Source organism: Mesoplodon mirus (assembly GCF_964341445.2).
Source record: "Mesoplodon mirus genome assembly, chromosome: X".
Taxonomy (NCBI): Eukaryota; Metazoa; Chordata; class Mammalia; order Artiodactyla; family Ziphiidae; genus Mesoplodon; species Mesoplodon mirus.
In genome coordinates, this window is record NC_138981.1 from 92,375,620 (window position 1) to 92,398,858 (window position 23,239).

The following is a 23,239-nucleotide window of genomic DNA, read 5'->3' on the forward strand; positions in this document are numbered from 1 at the left end:
ATCTCATTTAGATCGTATATCTGTCACATCCTTGTACTTAAAAAAATCTTTTTAATCTATTCTGCTTAACCAGTTTCTAACAAGGGTGTTTTAAATGTCTCTCATGGGCTTCCCTGGTGGCACAGTGGTTAAGAATCCCCCTGCCAATGCGGGGAACACGGGTTCAAGCCCTGGTCCAGGAAGATCCCAGATGCCGCGGAGCAACTGGGCCCGTGCACCACAGCTACTGAGTCTGCGCTCTAGAGCCCATGAGCCACAACTACTGAGCCCACATGACACAACTACTGAAGCCCGCACTAGAGCCTGTGCTCTGCAACAAGAGAAGCCACTGCAAGGAGAAGCCCACGCACTGCAACGAAGAGTAGCCCCGCTTGCCGCAACTAGAAGAAAGCCTACGCGTAGCAACGAAGACCCAATGCACCAAAAAAATAATAAACCTCACTTCCAAAAAAAAAGGTCTCTCATTATTAGAGATTATCAATTTCTGCTTATAATTCCACTGTTTTTTTGCTTTATATATTTCAAGACTATGTTGTTAGGGGCATAGATTCATGGTCGATACTCTCTTGGCAGATCTCCTTTCTTTCATCAGTGTGAAGTATCTGTTTATTACTAAATTGCCTGAGATCACATTTTGTCTGACATTAATGTTGCTTCACCATTTTTCTTTTGGTTGCTATATGCCTAGTGTATCTTTTTCCTTCCCTTTGTTTTCAACCTTTCTGAGTCATTTTTAGTGTGGTTTTGATGAATAGCAAAGCTGAAAATTTTAAAATAGAGTCTAAGAATCTCTTAATGAGTGAGTTTAATTTATTAACATTTATTATGACTACTGACAAAACTAGACTCATATTTCTCCCATCTTATTTTGTCTTTTTTATTTGCCATGTTGTATTATCTTATCTTTTTCTGCATAATTGGACTGATGGAATTTTCTGTATTCCATCATTTTTCCCATACTTGGAAGTTACATATGCTAATTATATTTATTTGTATGAGTTTCTCTTGAATTCTTTAACACATTTAAATTTATGTTCTTCTAAGAAAGCCTGAAGTTAATCAGTATTCCATATCCTTTTTAACAAATAAGACCTTAGCACACTTTAGCTTCTCTCTGCATATCACTACTTTAATAAAAAATGGAAAACAAGTCTGTACTCCCTCTATGTGGCTATGAGTAGGAATATCTGTCTCTGTCATTGTTGAGTTCCTCTAGCCAACTTCTATTCCTCTTCAGAGTGCTCTCTCCTTATCCACACTGCCTGACTAGGAGCTTAAAGTTGACAAAACTACAGCTTTTTATGTTGAGCCCAGCTTACAGTTCCATCCTGGATGTATTAATGCAAGCACACATGTTCAAAGAAAGAAGTACTAGATGGTGAAGGACTTCTGCAGAAAATTCACTAGGCCTAAAGAAATCATCGGAGCTCACTGAAAAGGCTCCTGGAACTGGGCAGATGATCCCTGCCTGGTAGTCCAATCTAAATGAGGCAATTCAATCAGTGCTGCCACCTATTGGGCTGTGCTAGTCACTTAAATGCATTAGAATCTGTTTCCTCACCTCTAAAATTCTGGCAGTTTCACTGAGTAACCAAAATGTTTTCTTAAAAATAAGTTTACAAAGGGCCCTCCACATATATTATCTTGTCTAATTTAATTTAAAGTAAAGTGCTATATGAAAGCTTTCTAAAATATAATGCTGGGGTTGTCCTCACTGTCAGTGAAGGATAAGTCAATCAGGGATATTTATGGGGCACTCTCTAAGCTGGCCCAGAGAGTGAACATAAATTGCATTTCAAATTACAATTCAAAAAAATCACTACACAACTATCTCATTTATCAGAATGCAAATTATCTTCTTTGTGTACTACCTATCGTCCTTTATAGGTCCTAGGAATGTTCTGGTTAGTAAGAAACCTGACTGAGGATCAATAAGTGATGGTAGGTCATTTCAGGACATACCATTTTACCACTTAAGTTCTTGAATCCCTTATATAAAAGGTAAATGATAAAAGCACTTATCGAATCTGAAATTCCTCATCTTTTAATTACCTACAACAAACCGTAAAGGTATTTTGATCTCCATTCTATAGTTGAAGAAACTGAGGCTCTAAGATACTAAATTACTTTCCCAAGGTCAAACAAATAGTAAGTGAAGGAAATGAACACAATACTTTCAGTGTAACATTAGCTTAAGCAACACATATTAGGAAGATAAATCTGCATCTCAAAGAGCAGAAACAAAATAAGTTCAAGCCTGGGTACCTATTATAAGTCATTTCAGCATAAATGTTTAGGGGCTTCTGTCTCACAAAGTATAAATGATTTGGGGGAAAATCACTCATGCCATTATTCCCCCACAGTACTTTGAGAAATAACTGTCAAGAAGTGACTAGCATAGAAGTTCAGCCATGTAATGGATTAAAAAGTTTTTCTGCCTTCTTGGAAGCAAATCCTCTTTGGAGACAACGTTCTCCCTAAAATGCCTAGTTACTAGGCATGAAGTCCACGTGAATGGTGAATTCCATTCACCACTCCACGAATTCAGTTCACCTTCTCAAGAACATCATGACTAAACAACCTGGCCTGAAAATTCATGCAATGTGATTAGTCATGGTATAAAACCATTGCAATAAATAGTAACTTCTGAGGATACATATGGTTCCTTAACATATTAATTATTGAACTAAGGAGAGAGGCAGAGAAGCAAAGGAAAAGTACCAAATCACTGAAGAAACCCCTTTTCCACCAAGAAAGCATTACAGAAATGGAACTAAAGAAGAAAGTAGAAAAACTGAAGCCTCAAAGTACAATAGGGTCCTTATTTGCACTGACAGTGATTGATGCCAACTCTGGAAGTACAAACTGAGTTACCAATGTTTTATCCTAAATGTTTGAGTCGCCAGAGAGAAATGGATAGGGAGAGGTGAAATTAGCACAGCCATTTTCAAGGAAATAGGAAGGGATCAAACCTCTAATGGTAATCATTTTATTTTATGCCAAAATAAAATATAGAGCTACGGAAAATTGTGCATTAGTTTTCAGTTCACATTAAACATCTTAAGCAATATAACTCACTGATTATCTTTCACGTTAAGTGCTTTTCTCCCCCTTCGTACTCATACTGTAACTTGTCAAGGCCGTAACGTCAGAATCTTATTTTAAAGGCTAGAAAGGTTTTTTCAAATCCCAAAATTAAGACCAACTTTCCGAATATTGCAAGTCTGACACTGCAGAGAAGACTGTAAATTTCCATGAAACAAGTCTTATTTTAGTGAATGTCTTTAGCAGTTACAACACTGGAAAAGAAAAGACCAGGGATGAGACCACAGGGGAGGGTGGGCAGAAGGACTCAAGAGAGGGGAAATCTTGGAGGAGCTGAGAAGGATACAAGGCAGGGGAGGGGACTCAAGAGAGGACGGGAGTGAAGGGCAGAGAAACCCAAAGAGAAGGCTTGGCTAAATGGAAAGGAGGCAGAGGGACCCAAAAGGGCAGCGGTGAAAGAACAGGATTAGGAGAGGGGAGAGGAGAAAGGAGAGAGTACATCACTGGAGAGAACTAGTCTAAGAAATGAAAGAGGAATGGCATTCAAATGCAAAGTACAGCCTCAAGGCCTACTCACTTTTAGAAGAATCCTCCCTCAAAACCTTGGAGAAAAAGAGCAAAAAAAAAAAAAAAACAAATGAAAAACTGGAAACTTCTGAAGCATACTAGTATTCATAAAAATCTTATACAAGCATGAAGTAATAGTAGTCATTTAAAGATTTCAAAAAATATCATTTTACAAGGAAAAATAGATCTGGCTAATATAACTTAATTCAAGTTTATTTTTTAAAATAAATCTCACCTTTCTCAGGGCTTTACTGCACAAAAAACTAGTCATCAAGTATATTTTTCAAAGTATGCCTTTGAAAAATAAGCATAATTCTTATGTTTGTAATTTTTTGTGTGGTAAAATATAATGTAAAATTTACCATTTTAACCATTTTTAAGTGTACAATTCAGTGGCATTAAGTACATTCACAACATTGTTTAACCATCACCACTATCTATTCAATATTTGCGAAACTTTTTCATCACCACAAACAGAAACTCTGTACCCACTGAACAATAACTTCCTATTGCCCACTCCCCCAGCCCCTCTATTTTACTTTCTGGTAACCTCTATTCACTTTCTGTGTCTATGAATTTGCCTATTTTAGGTACCTCTTTTAGTGGTATGATTTATATGAATATTTGTATACTTGAAACAACCTAAATGTCCAACAACAATAGTGGAATGGAGATATTTTTAAGTGGCATAGTTATATGACGGCTACTTTACATCAATAAAAGCAACTTTTTTGTGTTTTGTTAATTTAGGTTTTATTACTCCTAAATGACTTTCTGCTTTAAGCTTTATTCCTGGATTGTGCAATAAGTCTACCAGGAGAAACCTATGAAAACTGTACATACTAAATGGCAAGATAGCATTTTTGAATATTTCTGTGTTACTGAAATAATTGTGTAAAAAATAAAAATCACTTCACATTTTAGTATTTATGTGAGTTATATATATGTTATTTCAGTTTTTAAATTTTTTAAATTAATTTTTTAACTGGGGTATAGTTGATTTACCATGTTGTGTTAATCTCTGCTGTATAGCAAAGTGAATCAGACATACATATACATATATTCACTCTCTTCCAGACTCCATTCCCATACAAGTCATTACAGAGCACTGAATAGAGCTCCCTGTGCTATACAGTAGGTTCTTATTAGTTATCTTTATATATAGTAGTCTGTATATGTCAATCCCAATCTCCCAGTTTATCCCCCCTAAAATAACTAACTTTATCTACATTTATCAGTATAGACAAATCTCAAAAACAATGTTGACCCCCAAAAAGTTGCAGAAGAGTTAGTACAGTATACCATTTATGAAAATGTCAAAGGACATACAAAACAATATATTACAAATCATTTATGGCCATCTATGTTTGAGTGCACTTAAAAACACAGGAAAAATATTTAACAACTTCAGAAGAACAAATATCTCTGGGATTGGGAAGGAAATGAGATTGCGAAGGGTTACAAAGAGGTAGTGTTTTAGTTTTAGTGTAATGTTTTAGTTCTTAAAAAAACAATATCTAATGAAAATATGGCAAAAGGTTAACAATTGTTAAATCTTTGGTGGGTACATGGATGATGGTGTATAATAGTCTCTGTAATTTTCTGTCTGAAATATTTTATAATTTTAAAAAGAGGGGCTTAGTTAATGTTTTAGAATGACAGAAAATAAGACAACCTGTGTGCTTTGAAAAGGGGGAATGTGCTAATACAGACCAATTATAGCTTTTATTCTCCCAGTCAACTTAATTGCTTCCTTTATAAAAAATTTAAATTACAAATGAATACATACTCATATAATCTTTGGAAAAGATATTCAAAAAGAAAGCTAATCACCATGAGTGTTATTATGGCACTTGAATCTGCTTGAATATGCTATGAGTCATATATTTTTTAGAGTATATCCTTTTGAAAATGTCCATATTTATTAGTTAAAAAAATACATTCAACCTAACTCATATTGTGGTTGATGACTGCTACTCCAGCACAGAGAAACCTAGAGGGGCAAATTCATACATCCAAGGGGGCAAAAATTCACAGCTCAGGTCCAGATTCCTGGCCTTCCTGTTAGGATGCCTCTTGAGGGCATGGAAGGGGATATATGTATAGCTAATCAGTTTTGGATACTCCAAATATTTATTAAGCCATCTATTCTGTTTCCCTTTTATTTAAAACCAAACCACGGAATTCCTGAGAAACTAGGGTCACAACTGTACCTCTAGGCCAAGTGCAAACACTCCGATTGCCAAGCAGAGCAAACTGGCACCGCGCCAGCGTTTCTGCACTCCAAAGCGGGAAAAGCGGGGCACCGGGTCCGGCGACGTTCCCGTGAGTGGGAACGACGCGTAGCTCCGGCCGGTGCCTCGCGGGAGCCGCGTGACAGCCGTAGGGGTGCTCCCCCTGGGGCTCCGGATCCAGAAGGCTTGCCCACAGCAGAGGAAAAAAAGCGCGATCCCACCCTACCACCCTACACACACATCGTCAAAAACCCACACAAAAACGCTGAGCCGGGACGGAACCACAACACGTGTCTCTGTCACAGCGCGGAAAGGGGGCGTGGGGAGCGCGTGTGGAGCCGCCACAAAACCTCCTCAAACCCCCAGGCCACCGAGCCTACCTTTCCGCCCACGCTGTTCCGGATCTGCTGGACAACTAGCGGTCCGATCTAGAATCCACCTGCAGGAAGAAAGTAACAGTGAGGGAGAACGTTGATTTCCTGAACAAACGAAAACCAGTGGTGCCGTTTACTCTGGTGGCGGCGAAGTAAAAGCGAAGGCAGTTGAAACTGCGGAGCGGCCAGAGAGGCGGACCCGGAACTTCTGCGGCCGAAAAGAGCCAGCCTGCGCAGTGGGCGCTTCTCCGCTGGAGCGATGCTGAGACCCAGGCTTAAAAGGGGTCGACCTAGTTAACTGGAAAGGGAGGCCGTTGACCCCAACTGGCACGCGCCCGGAATGGTTACTTCTCGTGAGGTTTCAAAGGACACTCTTCTATGATTGGCCAGGAAAGTCAAGCGGGAACCCGGAGGTGGGGGGTGGCGGCGATCGGAAACAAAGTTGTTACCCAGGCAACAGAGGGACGCAGAGCTCTCTGCAGTGTATTTTTGGATCCTAGAGAGCCACCCAAAAACTGACCCAGGTGAGAAAACCCGAACCTTAGGAGGGAGAAAGAAGGGGTCGTCAGATGCCTTAGCTATCAGAGAAATTAGGGAGAACTCTAGATACTTACGGCTCTGAGAGATACCCCCCAAAAGCCACAAGTTGCCGATAGAACAGACCCGTTCCCTAAATCCCCATGCCCTAGACGCTCTAGAAGCAGGATTCAGCTTTAACAAAACTCGGTCTATCAGAATGTGAGTGAGATGGGGCAGTTTTACCAGACAAGGGATGGATGCGGATGGAATGTCAGAAGGCCAAAATGAACATGCAAAGCCTTCCCGACGTTATTCTCTAGACACTTAATACACTTACGGTTGTAACGCTAATTTCAGAGTGAAAACTATTATTTCCTTGTAGGTAGATCTGGGTGCTCCAAGTTGAAGTAGCCACTGTTATCTTCTGTTTTACATGTACAGGCATGATTTATCTTGGACCAGGTTGCCTTGGTTGAGATATATTTTTTAGGGGGTATAACGGTGTTCAGACTGAAAAAAATGGCCTGTACTTCGTGGACAATGCCCTGTGTGTGGGAATGTGAACGCTGTGGGCTGAGAGTTCCAACCGCAGTTGGTCAGATCCGTTGAGGAGTGAGAAGCAGTCAGACTGCACTTGGGGGGCTGGAGCGTGGTGTGCAAAAGCCTACTTGTCCCTACCAAACCTGCTACTCACCAAGGGCTGATTGGGAGAGTAAGTGTTATATGTCTTTGGACTGTACTCGTCAAAGGTAAGGGACTGTGACAAAAAATAAAATCTGAGTGAGGGGAGAGTACAGAGTTTGAGCAGAGAGGTAGGGGTCGCCTCTCCTAAGAGCTTCTTGTTGTGACAGGGATTCAGAACAGAGACTATTTCCTGAAGAAATGAAGAAAACAGGCCTGTTGACTTGGGGAGAAAATTTCAGAGCCCTGAAGGAAAATGAGCTGTCTCAACTCCTTTTTAGATAGAGGTGGAGTACGGGAATGAGACAGAAACAAAAAAATTGTTGGCAAGTGTATTAAGTTTGGCTAAAACAAAGAATAATGGGTAGAGGAAATATTAAATCAAGAGGCTCATTTCTTGACATTTAGGTTTATGAAATATTCCAGGTACTTTCAAAAATCATCTTCCATTAAATATATTTTAAATTTGTAACAAAAACTCTTGTTAAGTCCCCATAGTTACTTATGACTTGGTACATTTGATAGCAATGAAAGTTAGAGACCTAAAAAAGGAAATTATTCTTGGTATTGTAAAAACAAGTCAAAATGAATTAGTTTTAATAGGCAGGGAATCATTGATGTGTATAGCTGTCAAAAAATGTAAGAAAAAACCAACCAGTATATTATAATTTAACTCAGACATAGGCAAAAATGATGTTTACTTTTGTGTTTTCAGAAGAATTTTAATACAGGAATTGTTAAATAAGGTACTATATAAATAAAGTTGCAGAAGAAATGCCAATTTTATTTAAGAGAGTAAATGAGTTTTTAATACTTTGAAATCATTCAGCTATAAACAGTCAGTACTCTACATAGGGATAGGTGTTTACCTATTAACCAAGTTCCCAAATGATACTATTTGGTGATTCTTTATTACCCTGATTTTATTTGCTATATAAACTTGAATTAATAAAATGTCATTTCTTTTTGAATAGTGTGTAATTCAGAATTTTCACTAATTTAACCTAGACTTCTCTCCAATTAGTTCAGGTCGAAGAGCCATTCCTGCTGAGACCCCAGCCCTCTCAACTAGAGTCTGACTTAATCTCGGGTTATTGATATTATTGTTTTGGTGCCGTGAGTCTGGAGTCATCCTGGTTGAGCTTGTTTAGTCCCTAAATGGCTCCAATGTTTTGGTAAAGAGCTGGTTCTGAAGCATCTGTCTCTTCAGCTCATTGTGGCTAGTACCGAAAGAGATCCCCCAATCACCTATGAAGACTCTAAGGATTCAAGTTGATGTGGGAAAAATTAAAAGCACTGTCTAGAAAACTCTGACACTGGAACTGGCCTAGCAAAAGAGAGTGAGAGTAAAAAAAGGGTCTAGAAAATTTTCTTTCTAAACAACCAAATCTCAAATAAAAGATTTAGCAATATATTTTAAAAATGAAGTTCCTGCTTAAATTTGCCTTAAATTTATTCTTGGCCTATTTAAGTGGCAATGACAGATTCAAACAGGCAGTGTGGATCCAGAATATATATTTTTTTAATCACTACACTATACTATCTGGGTAGTCTAAGCAAAAGGAAGAATACATTCCAAAGTACAAAGGGAGGAGATTATAGGGTATGTTTAATTAGCAGTTCAGTTTTTAACAGAATGCAGATTACAGGTAGGAGAATAATAGGAGGGAAGGGCAGAAAATTAGGTTGGGGTTAAATCCTGAAGGACCTTGATTGTCAGGCTCAAGATGAACTTTAAATCAAATTTACAAATAAAAGATAGTCCTCCAGGGCTTCCCTGGTGGTGCAGTGGTTGAGAGTCTGCCTGCCGATGCAGGGGACACGGGTTCGTACCCCGGTGCGCGAAGATCCCACATGCCGCGGAGCGGCTGGGCCCGTGAGTCATGGCCGCTGAGCCTGCGCGTCCAGAGCCTGTGCTCTGCAAAGGGAGAGGCCACAACAGTGAGAGGCCCGCGGACCACAAAAAAAAAAAAAAGATAGTCCTACAAATAAATAACACTGCATCATTCCTAAAAAGGCATCTTGCTTTAATTTTTCCGATGTTATCTATTTGTCAAAAGAACTTTAATATGTTTTTAATAGTTTAACAACTTATTCTTAATTTGTTAGACCTCTAAAAAAGCTAGTAGAATCTTCATTTCCATTGAATTTAGAATATAGTTTTCTAAAAATTCAGATCATTGTTTTTCTCTTTTGATACTTTGCGGTCTTTGATTAGTTACTTAAAAAGTATTGCTGATTCTTTTGTTTGCAAAAGCAGTTCTAAGTGGGAAGTTTATAGGAATACAATCCCACTTTAAGAAACAGGAAACAACTCGAGTAAACAACCTGACCTTGCACCTAAAGCAATTAGAGAAAGAAGAATAAAAAAGCCCCAAAGTTAGCAGAAGGAAAGAAATCATAAAAATCAGATCAGAAATAAATGAAAAAGAAATGAAGGGAAAGATAGCAAAGATCAATAAAACTAAAAGCTGGTTCTTTGAGAAGATAAACAAAATTGATAAACCACTAGCGAGACTCATCAAGAAAAAAAGGGAGAAGACTCAAATCAATAGAATTAGAAATGAAAAAGGAGAAGTAACAACTGACACTGCAGAAATACAAAAGATCATGAGAGATTGCTACAAGCAACTCTATGCCAATAAAATGGACAACCTGGAAGAAATGGACAAATTCTTAGAAATGCACAACCTGCCAAGACTGAATCAGGAAGAAATAGAAAATATGAACAGACCAATCACAAACACTGAAATTGAAACTCTGATTAAAAATCTTCCAACAAACAAAAGCCCAGGACCAGATGGCTTCAAAGGCGAATTCTATCAAACATTTAGAGAAGAGCTAACACCCATCCTTCTCAAACTCTTCCAAAATATAGCAGAGGGGGGAACACTCCCAAACTCATTCTACGAGGCCACCATCACCCTGATTCCAAAACCAGACAAGGATGTCACAAAGAAAGAAAACTACAGGCCAATATCACTGATGAACATAGATGCAAAAATCCTCAACAAAATACTAGCAAACAGAATCCAACAGCACATTAAAAGGATCATACACCATGATCAAGTGGGGTTTATTCCAGGAATGCAAGGATTCTTCAATATACGCAAAGCAATCAACGTGATACACCATATTAACAAATTGAAGGAGAAAAATCATATGATCATCTCAATAGATGCAGAGAAAGCTTTCGACAAAATTCAACACCCATTTATGATAAAAACCCTGCAGAAAGTAGGCATAGAGGGAACTTTCCTCAACATAATAAAGACCATATATGACAAACCCACAGCCAACATTATCCTCAATGGTGAAAAACTGAAAGCATTTCCACTAAGATCAGGAACAAGACAAGGTTGCCCACTCTCACCACTCTTATTCAACCTAGTTTTGGAAGTTTTAGCCACAGCAATCAGAGAAGAAAAGGGAATAAGAGTAATCCAAATCGGAAAAGAAGAAGTAAAGCTGTCACTGTTTGCAGATGACATGACACTATACATAGAGAATCGTAAAGATGCTACCAGAAAACTACTAGAGCTAATCAATGAATTTGGTAAAGTAGCAGGATACAAAATTAATGCACAGAACTCTCCGGCATTCCTGTACACTAATGATGAAAAATCTGAAAGTGAAATCAAGAAAACACTCCCATTTACCATTGCAACAAAAAGAATAAAATATCTAGGAATAAACCTACCTAAGGAGACAAAAGACCTGTATGCAGAAAATTATAAGACACTGATGAAAGAAATTAAAGATGATACAAATAGATGGAGAGATATACCATGTTCCTGGATTGGAAGAATCAACACTGTGAAAATGACTCTACTACCCAAAGCAATCTACATATTCAGTGCAATCCCTATCAAACTACCACTGGCATTTTTCACAGAACTAGAAAAAAAATTTCACAATTTGTATGGAAACACAAAAGACCCCAAATAGCCAAAGCAATCTTGAGAATGAAAAACGGAGCTGGAGGAATCAGGAAAGAGAAAAGGACAAATAAAAAAATTGAGGAGAGGCTATATCTTAGCTCCCTTTTGGGAAAGGTTCCCAGAAGCTTTCACATGATACTGCCATTTGCATTTCATTGGGTAAACTTAGTTACATGGCCATGCCTAGCTACAAGGGAGGTTGAGAAATGTAGTCTTTATTCCAAGAGACCATGTGCCCACCTGAAGTGCAGGGATTCTGTTCTCCCTGACTTCACACTATACTACAAAGCTACAGTAATCAAGGCAGTATGGTACTGGCACAAAAACAGAAAGATAGATCAATGGAACAGGATAGAAAGCCCAGAGATAAACCCACACACATATGGTCACCCTATCTTTGATAAAGGAGGCAGGAATGTACAGTGGAGAAAGGACAGCCTCTTCAATAAGTGGTGCTGGGAAAACTGGACAGGAACATGTAAAAGTATGAGATTAGATCACTCCCTAACCACACACAAAAATAAGCTCAAAATGGATTAAAAACCTAAATGTAAGGCCAGTAACTATCAAACTGTTAGAGGAAAACATAGGCAGAACACTCTATGACATAAATCACAGCAAGATCCTTTTTGACCCACCTCCTAGAGGAATGGAAATATAAACAAAAATAAACAAATGGGACCTAATGAAACTTCAAAACTTTCGCACAGCAAAGGAAACCATAAACAAGACCAAAAGACAACCCTCAGAATGGGAGAAAATATTTGCAAATGAAGCAACTGACAAAGGATTACTCTCCAAAATTTACAAGCAGTTCATGCAAGTCAATAGCAAAAAAACAAAAACCCAATCCAAAAATGGGCAGAAGACCTAAATAGACATTTCTCCAAAGAAGATATACAGACTGCCAACAAACAGATGAAAGAATGCTCAACATCATTAATCATTAGAGAAATGCAAATCAAAACTACAATGAGATATCATCTCACACCAGTCAGAATGGCCATCATTAAAAAATCTAGAAACAATAAATGCTGGAGAGGGTGTGGAGAAAAGGGAACACTCTTGCACTGCTGGTGGGAATGTGAATTGGTACAGCCACTATGGAGAACAGTATGGACGTTCCTTAAAAAAGTACAAATAGAACTACCATATGACCCAGCAATCCCACTACTGGGCATGTACCCTGAGAAAACCGTAATTCAAAAACAGTCATGTACCAAAATGTTCATTGCAGCTCTATTTACAGTAGCCCTGAGATGGAAACAACCTAAGTGTCCATCATCTGATGAATGGATAAAGAAGATGTGGCACCTATATACAATGGAATATTCCTCAGCCATAAAAAGAAACAAAATTGAGCTATTTGTAATGAGGTGGATAGACCTAGAGTCTGTCATACAGAGTGAAGTAAGTCAGAAAGAGAAAGACAAATACTGTATGCTAACACATATATATGGAATTTAAGAAAAAAAATGTCATGAAAACCCTAGGGGTAAAACAGGAATAAAGGCACAAAATTACTTGAGAATGGACCTGAGGATATGGGGAGGGAGAAGGGTAAGCTGTTGCAAAGCAAGAGAGAGGCATGGACATATATACACTACCAAACGTAAGGTAGATAGCTAGTGGGAAGCAGCCGCATGTCACAGGGAGATCAGCTTGGTGCTTTGTGACTGACTGGAGGGGTGGGATAGGGAGGGTGGGAGGGAGGTAGATGCAAGAGGGATGGGATATGGCAACAGATGTATATGTATAGCTGATTCACTTTGTTATAAAGCAGAAACTAATAAAAAATAAAAATAAAAAAATGTTTCAATAAACTTTTTGCTTTTAATGTTAAGTAAATATTTAATGAACACTTAATCATCTAGGACTTTAAAAATATAAACAGAAGCCTCTTTGTTTAATTTAATGTGTCAATTATTCATTTCCATAGCAGACTACCAGACCATACTGTGAGAGAAGATTGTTTTAATCGGCTCTTATTTCACCTTTTCCAATTTAATGAGTTTTCAATGTAATGAGTTTTATCATTAAGTTATTCTACATCATTATTAGTTTAAATGATGTAGTCCAGAGTCACAGAGCTAGGAAGTAAACGATAGATACAAATCTAAGCAACATGACTCCAGAGCCCTTACTCTTAACCACTATGATATACTTGCCTCTGTGCTAGATCTATAGGGCAATTTAACATTTGTTTCATACCCTTGACATCTCTGATAAGCATTCAGATCAGTTTTCCTTTGAAAAAGCAATGTCAAAATAATGGTAAAATATAATAGTAAAACAAAAGATTTGTGGGGGCTTCCCTGGTGGTGCAGTGGTTGAGAGTCTGCCTGCCGATGCAGGGGACACGGGTTCGAGCCCTGGTCTGGGAGGATCCCACATGCCGCGGAGCGGCTGGGCCCGTGAGCCACAACTACTGAGCCTGCGCGTCTGGAGCCTGTTTTCCGCAACAAGAGAGCCCGGGATAGGGAGAGGCCCGCGCACCGCGATGAAGAGTGGCCCCCGCTTGCCGCAACTAGAGAAAGCCCTCGCACAGAAACGAAGACCCAACGCAGCCAAAAATAAATAAATAAATAAATAAATTTTTAAAAAAAGATTTGTAAAACGCCATTTACATGCAGATTGACTTTGACAGGTGATTGTACCAGCACACTTTTGAGAATTCCTTTGTATTACTGTTCTAGGCACAACACAAAAATTTTAGTGGATCATTTAATAAAAGCACTAAAGAAAAGCTTCCTGTGAATTAATTTTATAAAATAATATTCAAAAAATATCAGCAGAAGTGTAGAAAAGATTCCTATTATATTTATGCCCAAATCACTAACAATAGGCCTAATTCTACAGTCTTTATTCAGGTTATTCATTAAAGTCTGACACTCCCAAGATTTTTAAAGATCCTGAATTCCTACTCCAAATATAACGGTAGAGATTATTTAAAAGACTGATGTCTGGTTGGTAGGATTACAAGTAGTTGTGATTCTCTTTATTTCTACTTTTAATGTATTATTTCCTAAAACTTCCACAACAGACATATATAGTATCACTATTATAATCAGAAAAAAACAATTTATTTTGTGTGAACTTTCACTAAAGTTAATGAGCCAACCCACTAGAGGTCTCAAACAGCAATATAATGCAAGGCGTCATTAAGGGTTGATTAAAATTTTAAATAAAGCAGAAGATACCGGCCTGCCTGAGGCAAAAGTGTGAAATGAGTAAAGTTCCTTGAGACATTTCCCCCAACAAACATCCTTTTTAGTTCACTAAATAGGAATATACAAGCTAGACGGCATATATTAGACAGATAATAAGGTAGTCTACAAAAGTATGTTTCCAAATAATAATGTACATTCTACATGACATTGACATACCCTTTCTCTTGGGGTAGAGTTTAAGGATGTGCATTTTTAACTAACTCCCCAAGTGACTCTTAAACACACTGAAATCTGAGAACCACTGTGTAGGTGCTCAAGAAATGCTTGTTAGATTGAGCACGAAGTTTTAATAAAGCAAGCTGTATACTTGCGTTTACTTGCTGCCCCAGGTCTGTGAGTCAGCAAAATACATATATTTGAAGGAGTTTACAAGGATTTTCAAGGAGGAATAAGAGATAATGGAGTGACCCAGGGAAAGAAGGGAGATGTGACAATTTAGAAAAATCTTCATGTCTTAAATAAAATAGAAGTCTGAAATACCTCTCTCTGATTATCTTCTTCCTCAGAATATGGAATCTGAAAATACGGAATCCGAAAATATGGAAATTGAAACCATTTCCTCAGTTTCAGCTCTGCAGGCTCTCTCTAAGCTGCTTTATCCAGAAGAGGATGACTTTGAGTCCGGACAGGTGGTTGTGTACTTACAGATGAATGTGTTCTGATCACACTAAGTTGTGAAACTGTATTTGAACAACTTGTTCCAACCTTGCTGTGGGAGCAGGGCTCTGTTATCTAATACATTCACAGGAGGTTGCAGGACTGATTATGCATGAGAGTATAACCTCTAGTACATTTCTAGCAAACATAATTATATTTTTTCTAAACTACCTGAACACTGAATAGGAAAATAGTTCTGTAACTCTGGCAGCAATAGCCACATTTCAAAATGTTTGTCATTTATATTTATGGCCAAAGAATGCTTGACAACCATTACAAAGAGTGATAGCTAGGATTTTTAAGTCTAGACAATATTTCTATAAAACAAATAATTTTAATTAGACAGTATTATTTAGGCCCCCCAAACCCTTAATTTTTAAAAATTTGTCTACACATGAAAGCAGAACCGAAAATATTTTGAGCCAAAGAAGGGGACAAACTAGCTTCAGCCTATTAAAATTGGCTTCCGGCTACATGCTCAGATAGAGCTGTGGAATCTAATTAGTTGAGTAGCATTTGGGGTCAGGACAGGGAACCTCAGGGAGGCTTGCGGCAGCAAGATGGGCTTCATTTTGGGTAGGAGAGTTGCATTAATTGACCTTTGGCCATTCCACAGTCACTGCCAGTATGGTCAGAATACTCAAAATACTTCCATGTAACCCTCTGCTCTCCATTCTCCTCCTCCTTAGATATTAGCAAACCTTGGCTATCAGACTGCCTATGTGAAGGCAAACAAAATTTGCAGCAGAAGTTTCATTCTATAGGTGCTTCCCTGGTGGTGCAGTGGTTAGGAATCTGCCTGTCAATGCAGGGGACCGGGGTTTGAGCCCTGGTCCGGGAAGATTCCATTAGAGCAAATAATCCCGCGTGCCACAACTACTGAGCCTGCGCTCTAGAGCCTGTGCTCTGCAACAAGAAAAGCCACCACAGTGAGAAGCCCGTGCACCGCAACGAAGTGTAGCCCCCGCTCCCTGCAGCTAGAGAAAGCCCTCGCACAGCAATGAAGACCCAAGGCAGCCAAAAATAAATAAATAAAATAAATAAATTTATAAAAAATAGTCTCGTACTATAGCAGAATATATCAATTTGCTTTAAACTATTTTAATGTTCTTTGTTATCATGACCAGTTTACCATGAATAAACCATCTCCCATGAACATACATATCAATTTTCTGCTCCCCAAATTCTTTTCTGCCATAGTGCGGAAAAACAAGTAGTATAATCTAAATAGGCAGTCAATCCAGTGTCAACCAGATTGACACTGGATTGAGCTTCCACCCTCCAGGAAGAAGTTACATGGAACAGGGCAGAATCAAATAAGACATGCAATGGAAATAAAATATGTGGAGGATGGGAACTGAGTCAGCTTGGAGCCAGGATTAGGAACCAAGAAGTTTTAGTCAGGGAGAATTCTTAGTAGAGGCCAAAGAAGGAAAGAAAAAGCAGGCCATTCGTAACAGCATTGACTATATACAACAAATAGGACACAGAAGAAAAAGTTAAGTGCAATATATCAATAAGTTTGGGAAGGCAAACTCGTTTTTGCTACCTTAGCTGAAATTGAATGATAAATCCTGGGAAAGGTAAAGTTATGTCATATAGAAAAAGTATAGAAAAGGTCAAGTTATGTCATATAGAGAAACAGCGATCTGGAATAAAGGAAAGTGGAACTTGTAACTAGAACAGATTCGGAGATAAGAATTTCCCCTGGTTACAAAGCCTGTTTCCTTTGGCATTTATGTATGGAGATGTTTATTTGCATCTAAAGGTGTTTCCAGGGGAAAGATGAGTGCTTATGAGAATAGAGAGACTAGAATCATTTTACCAAATTGTACAATATATAGAGGAAAATTACTATAATAATGCATGTTTCTGTATATCTGGGTTATAAGCAATTTTGAGATAATTGGTCATTCAGACACCACAGTACAGATATCATTAGAGGATATAGAATTGGGGTATCAGAGCAGTGGGAGAAAAATTAATGTTTCTAATGAACTATTAAATTTTCTAGGAGAGAAACGGCTTTTCATTTTTTTTTTTTACTTCAGTTTAGAAGAGGTGTTATTGTTAGAACATCCTTGCCAAGATGTTAGTGATCCTCAACAAGCACCATTAGTTGAAACCCCAGCAAGCACAGCGTGTTCAGCAGGGGTCCACGGTAACTCATCAACTCATCAGCTTGCATTGTTTTCAACAGATCTCCAGAGCCAAACAATCTGCAGTGGGTCCGTCCTACCCACACACCATTTACAGAAGTGATCTGAGATATTTACAGTAATTACCAGGGGAAAATGTAGACACCTAACAGATTACATGAAGTTGCTATTAGTTTCCATTATAGGTTTTTTTTTTTTAAATAAGATGGCTGGAGAGGATCTTATTGAAAGTGAATACTCAGAAAATCAATAATTTTTTTCTCTTGTTTCTGGCTTTTCATTTTTTACCATGTATTAATCTTGGGAACTGTAGAACGATTACAAGAGCGATGTGTTTTTGAAAATACACTCACTGAAAACAGCATTTAGAACTGTTGCATACACATTGGTTTATTTACACTATCCCCACCAAGAATTGTTAAGAATATAGGAGATTGGGAAGAGAGCATGTCTGTCGTCTCACGAGGGGATCTTAAGACCTTGGGAAATAAGGTTTACCACTCTGTACAGACAATGTAACAAGGATGTTCTAACTCTCTTACATATTGCAAAGTGGCATGAATTGCAATGATAAATTGCTCAGATAATTGGATGTAGATTCATGGTAGAGGCTGAAATGATATTCTTAAAGAAACAATTGCCAGATGGTTTTTAATGTTTTTATTATCCTGATCCATCTTTTTACTTGAAAATTTTATTTTTAATCATTTATTTTCATTAAGTTAATAAACTGAAACTCCTCCTCTGTTCTGATATACTGATCCAATCATCACTGTCCATGGAGAGCATACCAATTTTTGTCAGGAATGTTCAAGTTTTTATTCCTATGGATTTTAATTTGCTGAGGAAGGAAGCACTCAACAGAACAAGAGGCCCTCAGTTTCCAAAAAATGCTTTACCCTTCATACAGAAGATGGCAAAATAAACCTGAACTTGCATGAAGACTGAAGTGCTTCAGCATGTATTTGACACTATTAATTTGGGGTTGCTGTTTAAATCCACTAGTTCAGTGTCATGAGGTGACGGGACGAAGAAGTATTTCATATCCACAGTGGAAAGAAGTAAAAGCTATTATAAGCCTTTTTTTTTTTTTTTTTTTTTTTTGTCGTACGCGGGCCTCTCACGGTTGTGGCCTCTCCCGTTGCAGAACACAGGCTCCGGACGCGCAGGCTCAGCGAACATGGCTCACGGGCCTACCCACTCCGCGGCATGTGGGATCTTCCCGGACCGGGGCACAAACCCGTGTCCCCTGCATTGGCAGGCAGACTCTCAACCACTGCGCCACCAGGGAAGCCCTATCAAGACTTTTAAATGAGTTGTTTGATGTCTAAATACTTAGACTCTACTTAGTGGTTTGTTTTTATTTCTATAAAACTTTCCCATACTTCTGTCCCCCATCTAACTATGACCAGACAACTGCCAAAACCCAAAGGGGTCGATGCTCTTATTCTAACACTTGATTCTAACTTTCAAACAGTTGAATGTGGCTCATTCCCCTAGCCCCAAGAATACATGATTCACTGGGCTGGAGCTTGGGATTTACTGTGATCAAAGATCAATTCTACCTTGGGATCTATTAAACCAAATACATTTTTTTTGGAATATAATTGCTTTACAATGGTGTGTTAGTTTCTGCTTTATAACCAAGTGAATCAGTTATACATATACATATGTTCCCATATCTCTTCCCTCTTGCGTCTCCCTCCCTCCCACCCTCCCTATCCCACCACTCCAGGTGGGCACAAAGCTCCGAGCTGATCTCCCTGTGCTATGGAGCTGCTTCCCATTAGCTATTTACCTTACGTTTGGTAGTGTATATATGTCCATGCCTCTCTCTCGCTTTGTCACAGCTTACCCTTCCCCCTCCCCATATCCTCAAGTCCATTGTCAGGTAGGTCTGTGTCATTATTCCTGTTTAAAACCTAGGTTCTTCATAACATTTTTTTTTCTTAAATTCCATATATATGTGTTAGCATACGGTATTTGTCTTTCTCTTTCTGACTTACTTCACTCTGTATGACAGACTCTAGGTCTATCCACCTCATTACAAATAGCTCAATTTTGTTTCTTTTTATGGCTGAGGAATATTCCATTGTATATAGGTGCCACATCTTCTTTATCCATTCATCAGATGATGGACACTTAGGTTGTTTCCATCTCCAAGCTCTTGTAAATAGAGCTGCAATGAACATTTTGGTACATGTCTCTTTTTGAATTATGGTTTTCTCAGGGTATATGCCCAGTAGTGGGATTACTGGGTCATATGGTAGTTCTATTTGTAGTTTTTTAAGGAACGTCCATACTGTTCTCCACAGTGGCTGTACCAATTCACATTCCCACCAGCAGTGCAAGAGTGTTCCCTTTTCTCCACACCCTCTCCAGCATTTATTGTTTCTAGATTTTTTGATGATGGCCATTCTGACTGGTGTGAGATGATATCTCATTGTAGTTTTGATTTGCATTTCTCTAATGATTAATGATGCTGAGCATTCTTTCATCTGTTTGTTGGCAGTCTGTATATCTTCTTTGGAGAAATGTCTATTTAGGTCTTCTGCCCATTTTTGGATTGGATTGTTTGTTTTTCTGTTATTGAGCTGCATGAGCTGCTTATAAATTTTGGAGATGAATCCTTTGTCAGTTGCTTCATTTGCAAATATTTTCTCCCATTCTGAGGGTTGTCTTTTGGTCTTGTTTATGGTTTCCTTTGCTGTGCAAAAGCTTTTAAGTTTCATTAGGTCCCATTTGTTTATTTTTGTTTTTATTTCCATTTCTCTAGGAGGTGGGTCCAAAAGGATCTTGCTGTGATTTATGTCATAGAGTGTTCTGCCTATGTTTTCCTCTAAGAGTTTGATAGTTTCTGGCCGTATATCTAGGTCTTTGATCCATTTTGAGCTTATTTTTGTGTATGGTGTTAGGGAGTGATCTAATCTCATACTTTTACATGTCCCTGTCCAGTTTTCCCAGCACCACTTATTGAAGAGGCTGTCCTTTCTCCACTGTACATTCCTGCCTCCTTTATCAAAGATAAGGTGACCTTATGTGTGTGGGTTTATCTCTGGGCTTTCTATCCTCTTCCATTGATCTATCTTTCTGTTTTTGTGCCAGTACCATACTGCTTTGATTACTGTAGCTTTGTAGTATAGTCTGAAGTCAGGGAGCCTGATTCCTCCAGCTCCGTTTTTCATTCTCAAGATTGCTTTGGCTATTCGGGGTCTTTTGTGTTTCCATACAAATTGTGAAATTTTTTGTTCTAGTTCTGTGAAAAATGCCAGTGGTAGTTTGATAGGGATTGCCTTGAATCTGTAGATTGCTTTGCATAGTAGAGACATTTTCACAGTATTGATTCTTCCAATCCAAGAACATGGTATATCTCTCCATCTATTTGTATCATCTTTAATTTCTTTCATCAGTGTCTTATAATTTTCTGCATACAGGTCTTTTGTCTCCTTAGGTAGGTTTATTCCTAGATATTTTATTCTTTTTGTTGCAATGGTAAATGGGAGTGTTTTCTTGATTTCACTTTCAGATTTTTCATCATTAGTGTACAGGAATGCTGGAGACTTCTCTGCATTAATTTTGTATCCTGCTACTTTACCAAATTCATTGATTAGCTCTAGTAGTTTTCTGGTAGCATCTTTAGGATTCTCTATGTATAGTGTCATATCATCTGCAAACAGTGACAGCTTTAATTCTTCTTTTCTGATTTGGATTCCTTTTATTTCCTTTTCTTCTCTCATTGTTGTGTCTAAAACTTCCAAACGTTTGTTGAGTAAGAGTGGTGAGAGTGGGCAACCTTGTCTTGTTCCTGATCTTAGTGGAAATGCTTTCAGTTTTTCACCATTGAGGACGATGTTGGCTGTGGGTTTGCCATATATGGCCTTTATTATGTTGAGGAAAGTTCCCTCTATGCCTACTTTCTGCAGGGCTTTTATCATAAATGGGTGTTGAATTTTGTCGAAAGCTTTCTCTGCATCTATTGAGATGGTCGTATGGTTTTTCTCCTTCAATTTGTTAATATGGTGTATCACGTTGATTGATTTGTGTATATTGAAGAATCCTTGCATTCCTGGAATAAACCCCACTTGATCATGGTGTATGATCCTTTTAATGTGCTGTTGGATTCTGTTTGCTAGTATTTTGTTGAGGATTTTTGGATCTATGTTCATCAGTGATATTGGCCTGTAGTTTTCTTTCTTTGTGACATTCTTGTCTGGTTTTGGTATCAGGGTGATGGTGGCCTCATAGAATGAGTTTGGGAATGTTCCTCCCTCTGCTATATTTTGGAAGAGTTTGAGAAGGATAGGTGTTAGCTCTTCTCTAAATGTTTGATAGAATTCACCTGAGAAGCCATCTGGTCCTGGGCTTTTGTTTGTTGGAAGATTTTAAATCACAGTTTCAATTTCAGTGCTTGTGATTGGTCTGAGGTCTTCTGCCAGCGTTCAGTAGGTGTTCTGTAGGAGTTGTTCCACGTGTAGATGTATTTCTGGTTTATCTGTGGAGAGGAAGTTGACCTCCGCGTCTTACTCTTCCGCCATCTTCCCCGGAAGTCTGAAACCAAATACTTTTTGAAAGGACAATGAAAACACTTTCAAAATAATACTTGATATGTGTCTCTTGGTTATATAACAGCAATGGATAATTAAACTGGGAAGCTTAATTAAACTGTAGATGGAAAGCTTATCAAATTTAAAGGATCACTGGTCATGTAATTTATACAAGTAGTAATTACAGAATGTTGGACATTTTTTCCTCTCCTCCAGTCAAATAGTTCATCTGCAATGGGAGCCATGGGTTCTGGGAAATTTGGACCTCCAAAAAGGGAAGCACTTAAAGGTAAGTTATTTAATAAAGCATATAGGTCAATATAATCAGTATAATCTTTTCTTTGGGAGCAAAATTATAGGGAGAGTAATACTAACTAACACTAGCACTTATCAAAGATGAACTGAAATAATTGTGGGAATGATGAACAACTATTTACATATAAAGATGTTTTTACTCTAGTGTTGCAGGTAAGTTGTTTTTCTAGTAATGGAAATTAATTTGCCTTTAGTTATTCACATTTTTTGGCATATTTCCTGAATGGAATACGAAGAAAGTCACATGTGGTTAGGTAACTTTTTTATTATTTAGGGTCTAGTTACCACGACATTTAACTTCTTCACATTCTATGCTGCTATATTCTGGTAATTTCCCAGAATTCATTAATTCATTCAATAAATATTTGTTGAGAGCTAATTATGTACCAGGTAGTATGATCATCTCTGAGACTACAGTGGAGATCAAAATAGAAAGGGTCCCTGCCCCCATTGAGCTAATAGTCCTTTGGAGAACACAATGAAACAAATAACTACACAATTATATCTTATATTGAAAAGCTTATAAATTAAAGCCCATGGGGTGACTTATAAAATCACGGGTCCAGTAAACTAGAATAAATATTTTTGGGTGTTTTCCCAGCATTTTGGGCTATACATTTTCACAGAGTTGAACATTTTACAGATCTTTAAAAATATAGAAATCTGTAATTCTGTTGGTCGTGATCACAGTTACCAAAGGGTGGACAGGGAGAGGAAATGAAGTACTCTCATCAATTTAGGTAATTGTAAAAGATTTTGTCTGGAAAAATGTTTAAAATAATGACTGAAATGAGGTCTGAGTGGACAATTTTTAAATTTCAGTTATTCTACATACTCAAGAGTCTATTTGCCTTATTCATGAGATATTCACTTCACAGAAGACTAGTTCAAATTTGGATGTATTACTGTGCTGCCTGTATTTCTGATAATGTAAATCTAATAACCTCTAAATTCTAAGAACAATGACTCATAT

The 23,239-nt window shown here is 38.1% G+C and overlaps 2 protein-coding genes across 4 annotated transcripts in view; one reads left to right on the plus strand and one right to left on the minus strand.

The window, feature by feature from the left end:
- The window catches only part of NUP62CL (nucleoporin 62 C-terminal like), a 69,672-nt gene extending 63,129 nt beyond the window's left edge, over positions 1 to 6,543 (minus strand). For 2 of the 3 annotated variants that reach the window (XM_082608942.1, XM_082608944.1), the window contains exon 1: positions 6,227 to 6,543. The gene's annotated coding sequence lies outside the window, so the exon portion shown is untranslated. Of the gene's footprint in view, positions 1 to 3,622; positions 3,648 to 6,226 lie in introns of all 3 variants that reach the window. The other variant, XM_082608943.1, reaches the window with a different exon arrangement.
- Positions 6,544 to 15,130: 8,587 nt separating this feature from the next.
- Positions 15,131 to 23,239, plus strand: part of DNAAF6 (dynein axonemal assembly factor 6) — a gene marked incomplete at both ends in the record, with an annotated part of 41,387 nt that continues 33,278 nt past the window's right edge. The window contains 2 exons of the mRNA XM_082610506.1: positions 15,131 to 15,220; positions 22,168 to 22,240. Coding sequence (XP_082466632.1) covers positions 15,131 to 15,220; positions 22,168 to 22,240 — 163 coding nt within the window. The remainder of the gene's footprint in view (positions 15,221 to 22,167; positions 22,241 to 23,239) is intronic.